This window comes from Neopelma chrysocephalum, unplaced genomic scaffold (genome assembly GCF_003984885.1).
Source record: "Neopelma chrysocephalum unplaced genomic scaffold, ASM398488v2 Primary Assembly neopelma1_95, whole genome shotgun sequence".
Lineage (NCBI taxonomy): Eukaryota > Metazoa > Chordata > Aves > Passeriformes > Pipridae > Neopelma > Neopelma chrysocephalum.
In genome coordinates, this window is record NW_020897757.1 from 518278 (window position 1) to 526751 (window position 8474).

The 8474-nt window shown below is 45.7% G+C and overlaps 1 protein-coding gene across 1 annotated transcript in view; it reads right to left on the reverse strand.

Annotated features, from left to right (window-relative positions):
* LAPTM5 (lysosomal protein transmembrane 5) overlaps positions 1-8474 on the reverse strand; it is a 12744-nt gene that overhangs the window by 3190 nt on the left and 1080 nt on the right. Inside the window, exons 2-5 of the mRNA XM_027694007.1 lie at positions 4882-4958; positions 4000-4128; positions 3397-3522; positions 2876-2971 (exon numbers count right to left, since the gene is read on the reverse strand). Coding sequence (XP_027549808.1) covers positions 2876-2971; positions 3397-3522; positions 4000-4128; positions 4882-4958 — 428 coding nt within the window. The remainder of the gene's footprint in view (positions 1-2875; positions 2972-3396; positions 3523-3999; positions 4129-4881; positions 4959-8474) is intronic.

Genomic DNA, 8474 nt, shown 5'->3' on the forward strand with positions numbered 1-8474 from the left:
ATAGAATAGAATAGAATAGAATAGAATAGAATAGAATAGAATAGAATGGGATAGAATAGAATAAAATGGGATAGAATAGAATAAAATGCAATAAAATAAAATAGAATAGAATAATATAAAATAAAATGAAATGAAATAAAATAAAATGAAATGAAATAAAATGAATAAAATAAAATGAAATAAAATGAAATAAATTGAAATGAAATGAAATGAAATGAAATGAAATGAAATGAAATTAAATTAAATTAAATTAAATTAAATAAATAAAATAAAATAATGCAGCAAAAGAATCCATTCTTTGGATTTGCTTCTGGAGGAGTTTGCTGCAGTGCCAAGCAATGAGTTCAATGACAGTGACTCCTGCAAGCAATTGCAAGTTTGAGCAGGTCTGTTAGTACTGAGCTTATCTAAGGCAGGCAGGGACCTTGGGCTCATCCAAAACCACTCCTGAATCACTGTAGGATACCCTTCTCCACACTGGATTGGAGAGGGGAAACTTCTCTGGCAGCTGTTGCCCCAGGACGTGGATGGAAAGCTCGTCCTGGAGGTCAGGAAGGAGCGACTTCAGCAGCACTTCTGGCAAAGCCTGTTCTCATTTCCCATCAGAAATGTCTCATTCCCCTTTTTTTCTGCATTATCACCGTGATGATGGAGGAGGAGGAGGAGTTTATGATATTGAAGTGAGATAAAGGTCACAGGAACAGGTTGTGACACCTTGGGCACTTCCTATCCCTGGAACTCTTCAAGAGCAGCTTGGAGCAACCTGGGCTGGTGGAAGGTGTCCCTGCCCATGGAATGAGATGAGCTTTGAGGTCCCTTCCAACCCAAATCATTCCATGGTTCTAGGATTACTTGTGGATACACAGATCAACAAGGAATTTTGCCTTAATGGAAGCATCACCCTGCCCTCGCTCTGCCCTTGGAATACTTTGCATCTCCAAGGAATTTAGACTTGAACAACTGATCCTGCAGGGCTCTCCAGGTCACCACACAACCAGCCCCCGCTGGTGAGGAGCTGGGGGGCTGCATGGAGAGCCTTCCACACATCCCACACTGGCACGGGGCGAGAAGAAGGAGGGAGAGGAGCAGCAGCACCTCCCAGCAGGAAATCTTCCCTGCTAAGAGCACGAGGAAAGCCTTGCAGGTCTCACCCGAGGTCTCTGGCAGAGTCAGTGGGGCAGGTGGCCCATCTCCTCCCTGTGACAGACCCCTTTTAGCTGAGTTATGCCCCGGTGTGGGATGCAGACAACAATTTGGGGACAGGAACTGCAAGTTGGCAGCGAACAGCACCACACACAGAACCATTTTAGGGCAATAAATGCTTGTGATGGGTCATTAAGCAAGTCCATTTATGCAAAAAGATCTTAGTCCAACATTATTGAGAGAATACCTCGGTGTGGGCATTCAGTGAGTTGAAACCAATGTGCCCTAAATTGGCCAAATGGCCTTTTTTAGGCATAAAATATTTAATGTTTTTTGCCCCGTTTCTCATTGGGTCTATTATCATAAAATATTTCATGTTGCTACATTTCTTATCAAGGCCTTTATCACTTGGAAGGAACCATCATGAAAAGGGTTTTGCTGCACAGGGAAGAGGTGAGGGATTGTCACTGGGTTTAAAGGATGGGTTTCCTTTGGGGGAGTTCAGCAGACCAGGAGAAGTCCAAAGGGTTGGTTTGGGTTTGGTTGCATTTCGAGAGCACCCAAGGGGGCAGAGGAGCAAAAAAAGATGCTGTGGTAGGAGCTGTGAGGAGAAAAAGGGATAAATAACTGAGGAGAGAGGGAAATAGTCAAAGAGACAGTGCCATTAAAAACTGAGATAGGAAAGAAAATAACATGGTTTGGAAACATGTTTTCTTTAAGAACTTTCCACGTTATTTGGACTGATTTTATTACTGGGGAAAATACTTTGGGGTACTTAGAAGAGACTTGTACCTGTCCACTGTTTCTTTAATTATCCTCCCCCATCCCTCCTCCCCCAAACTCCAGCACAAGGAGTCAGTGCAAGTTAAGCAGTTTTGGACCCAATCCCGTGGAAAATTCAAATCAACCCATTTGCCAGGTCAGTGAGATTGCTGTTGCAGACCCCACTGCTGCAGGGTTATCTCCACTCCTAGTCCATAATTCATGCAAATATTCCAAGATATGCCAAAGCCAGGCCTGCAGTGCAGCCACACAAGACAAGACACTCCACCCTGCCTTATCTGGCCACCTGAGAAGAGTCAGAATATAAGAATATAAAGTGTTTTCCAACTATCAGGCAGCAATTTTTCACTGTGACAGAGTCTGCCCAAGTACCTGGAAAGATCTGGTTTTCTCAGTGGGCCTGGAACCCCTCAGTGAAAAATGTGTTCTCTGAGCCACTGAAGCAAGAGGAACAGAAAACATCTTACAGTGGAGTCTGCAGGATTCAGCAGCTCCTGCTTTTAAATGAACTTCCAGGGTGTCAGTGCAGAACTCTGTTCACACCAGTGTGGGTGCAGCCACTCACCCCAGCTGAAGATCCAACCTGCTCCTCAATAATCTGATTTATTTTGTCCCCCAGCAGCAGAACGCTTTCCTATCTTTGCTTTCAACCCTCTGATCCTTCTAGAGGTGGATGGGCAGTAAGAGTTTTTTGGATATAAGAGAGGTTTTATAATTCTTATTTTGGATATAAAAGAGATTTTATAACTGTCTAACTCACATCTGAGGGACCAAAAAACCAATTATTTGGATGTTAGTCCTGCCTCAGAGCAGCTCCTGCTGTGCCCAGGGAGACACCAACAAGGCTTTCCAATGCCCTGGGAGGTTTGGGAGAGAAGTAACCCCAAATTTTCCTATTCCCCAGACAAAGGAGCTCCATTTCAGCCCCAGCAGCCCCTGCAGCTTTTACCTTGAGGAAGAGGACGGCGATGAAGGCGATGGTGAAGGTGATCATCACTTTGGCATATTCCTCTGTTGGCAGCTTTTCCAGGGTTGGCAAAAATCCCTGTGGAAAGAGGGAGAAGGTCTCAGTCACAAACACTTGCCCCAGGGTCACACCCAGTGATGGTGTTTGAGGTCCCTCAGAAATTGGGAAACTTTCCTTTCCCAATAAAGAAACATCTTCCAGTGGGTTATTTAAATAAGAATTAAAAACAGGACTGTTGAATAAAGATGAAAATGTCTGCAGGCAGGTCTGTCCCAATCATTCTGCTCTGCAATGTGCATCCATAAGATCCTTACCAGGAAAACAAGGAGAGCTTTTCAGGAACACAGGCACAAAGGAGCTGACAGTCAAGGACACCGTGGTGGGGAGAACTTACAGAAAACCCTCTTTGGTGGTCGGACAGAGAGGGCAGAGAAAGCTGATTCTTGAAGGAAGCTTTGCAGGAGTTCACAGCATGAAAAACCAGGAGCTTGCCCATGACCTACCCCATTGTCTGAAGGCTTGAGGCTGAGATAGGTGGGCACCTCCATGTAGGAGCTGCAGAGGGTGAGGATGCTCAGGCAGAAGTCCAGCAGCTGCAGAGCCAGGAGAGGGATCTTGGAATGTCCCTGCTGCAACAGGAATTTGGCTGTGGTTACGAGATTGTGGCCCTTCTAGAGGCTTCTTCACATTTTTTTCACACTATTAAATTCACTCATTCTGGCCAAAATGGGGAGCAAACCATCTCGTTGGGTTGATTTAGACAAGCTCCACAGAAGAGAACTCTCCTTGGAGCACTGATAGTCCCAGTTTTCCAGGAAACCTTTCCTAGAAACACCTTCCCCCGAAACCGTGAGACAAAATTAAAATCAACAGGAAGACTTTTAGCCATGGGAAACTAAATGTCCCACCTGTCACTAGTTTTCCTTATGAACCCTCCAGCCTGGATTGTATCCTGTCTCCAGCCATTGGACTTGGTGTTCTCCAAGGTCTTTTCCAACCTAAATGATTCTATGAAGGATTGTGGCCCAAAATAACGACCCTTTATTCCCTTCATTCTCCAGCTGCTAAAAACCAGAGAAGACCCCCCAGAAGAAGCTGTTACCCACCGTGTGGCTCAGGGAGGACACAGAAATGAGCACTGGGACCTGCAGGTAGGAGCTGAACATGGTCAGGAGGCTGAGGAGGAAGTCTATGACTTGCAGGGCAAGGAAGGGGATCAGGAGACGTTCCCTCTTCTGAGAAAGAAAAGCAATTCCAGTTATTTTTATTCCCACTGGGAGAATGAGACCAGCTATCCACACCTGACAGGACATATATTAAGGTGCTCCAAAATTAAATTAAATTAAATTAAATTAAATTAAATAAGTCTGGAATTCTGGCATCTGATTCCACGCACTCTATTGACAACAAACAATGAAAGGCCTCGACATGGAATTTTTTCAGCCTCTTGGAAAACTTCTGGGAGTTTTCACTCTGGCATTGAATCCCATCAGAGCTGTCATTCCACTGTCCCTAAAGTTTGCCATACAGAGGGAGAGCTTTGCTGCTTGGGTAGGGCTTAAACTTGGTACTAACACCAAACTTCTTGGGTTCCCACCCCAAGGCATTGTCATTTTTCCTCCTGAAGTGGGAAAGGAGTCCTCACTGTAAGAGGGGAGTTCCAGTTCCTCTCCAGGACATGACTTGCAAAAGAGCAAAGAAATGAGGCAATAAAACATTTCCAATCGTAGCATTTCCATCACTTAACCCACAAAAATTAGTCTTGATGGAAACTTTGCTCCAGATTTGGTAACTCTGGCATTTTAGCAGCTTTGAAGACGAGTCTGAGACTGCAAACAGTCCCCCTCCCACGCTGTGACACAGGGATTTATCTGCTTTTCTGAGCATATTTCAGCATTTCAGTGAACACCTTCCAGCCCCCTCCTCCAAATCCTCCCACCTGGGCCGGGCCTGAGCCAGCAGCTAAATGTCACTGATGGAGATCTTACCTTCAGCACACCCAGGAGGAGGTTGAAGCTGATGACAAACAACATGATGATCATCAGGAAACTGGTGACAACGTCGGCTAAAAGTCATAAAAGTAATTACCATGTTACCAAAACCTGCTGTCCCAGTTCAATCACAGCTCTAAGGAAGAGGTAAACCGTGATAACCTGGCACAAAGGATTGTGTGGGGAGGGTAATGGGTGTCATGCAGCTGGAATGCAGTTATAACATGATTAAAAAAACCAAGTGCAGGAGCTGTTTGCCACAAAATAATGAGAATTGAAATGCAGAAGAGGAAGAAATCTTAGGGAACAGCAAAGAAACCCATCCCAAATGCAGCAAACCCTGAATGAGAACGGGGAGGGTGACACAGAAAGGGCTTTGCTTCCTGAAGAAAATCCAGACTACAAAGTGCAGCTCGGTCCAAAGCTGCTTTCCCTCTGCACCAGGGGCTGCTCCCAGCTCTGCAGCTCCCCAGGGAAGAGCTGCGGCTTCCAGGCAAACACAGACCCACCTTCCAGGAGCAGGGGGTTAGAAACAAGGCTGGGATGTGGTGCTCAAAGAACAAAGATTAACACCAGGACGGCCAAACTAAGCAGAGCTTAACAAAGCAGCCAGGCAGGCTTTGTAGGAACAGCCTAAAAGGGCCGAGCCCAGAACTGTTAAACCCAAACTGCCTGGAGCCGTTTTCCTCCCAGTTTTTTCGCTCCCAGTTTGCTCCAGGGAGGATTTATCTCTTCAGCACGATGTTTCCCTGGATCCTGTGTTGCTCTGCCTCCCTCTCCATGCTCTCATGCTCCAGCTCTCTCCACAAGCTCGTTAATTAATTGGGCAACTGGCCACTGCTGCTGTGGGCTAATTGCTGGCAGAGCCCGGCTGAATTTTCCAAGCAGAACCCAGATCAAAAAACCCTAAATAAAACGACAAAAAAAAACCCAAAAGAACCCCCTTACAATCCTACGAGCACAAAGGGATGGAGAGAAAGGGAAAACCAGGGGAAAACAACTTTCCCGGCGCTGTCTGCCTCCTGTTTGTCCCAGCAGATCCAGTCATCCTTCCTGCTGGCTGCTCTCCCTGTTCCAGGGATGAGCTGGAACCACAGCCGGGATCTCGGGAATCAAGGATTTGACTCCAACAAAATGCTTTCTTCCTTTGTGGGGGCACGTTCAGCACTTGGGGGGAGGGAGGGACCCCCTCAGGCGGTGGGAGCTGTTGGTTCTCAGCCCTGGGTGCAAATCCATGGAAGCGTGGGACGTTCCATGAGAGGACAAATGGCACCTGGAACCCTCTGCAGGGCTGGCAGGGTGACAAGGGACCTTCCAGAAGCAGGAGATCCCTGGGGTTTGAGGCATTTGCAGATCCTGGAGACCAGATTCCTGTGACCAACAGCCTGATTCCTTAGAAAAAAAAAATCCTGGATGTGTTTTTTTTCCTGCTGTCTGATGTGAAAAACAAAACCTTCCCTTGTTTCTATTCCTGGGCCGGAGCTGCAGCTTGGAATTATAAACTTGAGGTGTGTTTGAATCTACAAACAGAGCAGCAGATGCTCAGGGCAGCCACAGAACCTCTCCCTAAATTGTTCTCCGACTCTTCCAGCTGGGTTTTGGAAGTGGGATTGGACTTTTTGTGTCGCTTCCCTGCTCCTTTCTGGAACTGGAAGGGTTGTGCCGTGTTTATTCCAGCTCTAATCAGAAAAATCTCCCAAGCAGAGCCCTTTGAAGTGCTCAGGAAGAGAAGCCAAGTGGAAATGCTGGGGATTTTATTGGAAAATGTTCCTTTTTTTTGGTGTAGGAGGCAGTGGAAGAGGGGGAGGGGAAAACCTGTCATTTTTAATTGTGTGGGAAGAGGGGGGAGTGTTAAAAACGGGGCCAATTTCCCTCAGAAGAGTTCTATTCTTAAAGGAAAATCCTCCAGATTTGCAGAAATCTTGCTTAGAAAGCACAAAATAGCACAGAAATCACCTGAAAAATCTGTCTCAACTCCTTGTTTCTGTTTCTTTAAAGCATCTTTTACTCAGATGCTTGGAAAAAAAAGTGAAAAATTATTGGCCTTGGATGATCTTTTTGGCAAAAAAAAAATGAAAAACAATTGTAATTTTTACATAACTGTGTCTGTGGGAAAATATTCTGATCTGCAAATGTCTTGTTCAGTGTTGAGCAGTTCAGGTCACTGTCCTAATCAGAATTCTCTGTGTGCTCCACCATCGGGACAAACTATTTGTGACCGTGGTAATGGCCAAGGTGGGTACCTTGAAACCAATAAGTCAATCAACAATACAACAACAACAAAACAAATAAAAAAAACCCCCAAGAAACAAACAAACAAAAAAACCAAAAAACCCCCACAAAAACAAAAAAACAAACGAAAACCAAAACAAACAAAACCAAAACAAACAAAAAAACCCCCAAAACAAAAACACAAACACAAAAAAAACCAGAAAAAAAAAAAACAAAAAACCAACCAATAAAAAACCCCCAAACAAACAAACAAACAAAAAAAACACACAAAAAAACCCCCAAACAAAAATACTCCCACAAAGCAGCAAAACAGCCAAACACTGAAAAAGGAAGGAAGGCCTTGAGGTCACACTTGGCATCATGTGCTTCAAAAACTGAAATGAAAAGCTCATGTCACAGAAATGGAAAAAGGGGATTCTCCTGGTTGTCTTGCGCTGATCTCCCTGGAAAACAGCCACGTTTGGAGCCTCTTTGGGGTTTTGCCCCCATGGGAAAGCTCTGGAAAGGGCATTTTCCACTCTGCACTGGCTGCTGGGTTGAGCCAGAGCTGCTGAGGGACCTCTGTGGGTCACAGAGCAAAGGAGGCTCCAACCCCCCCCAGATTGGGATATTTGGAATTAATGCTCCCTGTGGAAGGTGTGAACCCTGGAAGCAGCCCCTTCCTCGGTGTCCTGTGCTCAGCACTCACCCAAAATTCCATTTTCTGCTCCCCGTCGATGCCTTTTGTCGTGGAACTGGACAATCTTTGAGGTCCCTTCCATCCCAAACCACTCCATGGTTTTATTTTATGAAACAAACCCCATAGCACTGATGTAAAACAGCCTCCTAAACCCCAGCTGGGGGTTAAGAAAATTGTGAACCCATCACAAACCCACCAGACAGTGACTATTCCTGCTTTGGTGCTTTCCACTCTGTCTCACTCCCCCTCCAGGGACAAGTGAGTTTGGGAGCTGTAGGAATTTGCTCTACTTGGTTTTCAATTCCTTCACTCTCAGGGATCTTGCAGCCTGGGGAAGGACACAAGGAAAAAGCAGGGAACAAGCAATTCCTGCTGCCAGAAGTTGTATTTTTCACTGGAAAAACGTGTGGGTTTTTTTCTCCACAGAGAGAGAGAGACAACCCCGGGTGAGGGAGCCTGGGCTGCCTGGCAGAGAAAGGTTATCTCAGCTCGTGGGTTTGTGCTGAGAAAGGACCAAGGAAAGGAAAAAACACCCTGAGCTTGTGGTTTCTTGTGCAGAATAACCTGGTGAAGCAAGATTTGAGGTTTTTTGGGGGGTTATTTTCTGTTTCATGGCACCCACACGAGAGAGTTCCCAGCTCTCTGGGAGCCAGGGCTTTGTAAGGATCTAAGGGAGATC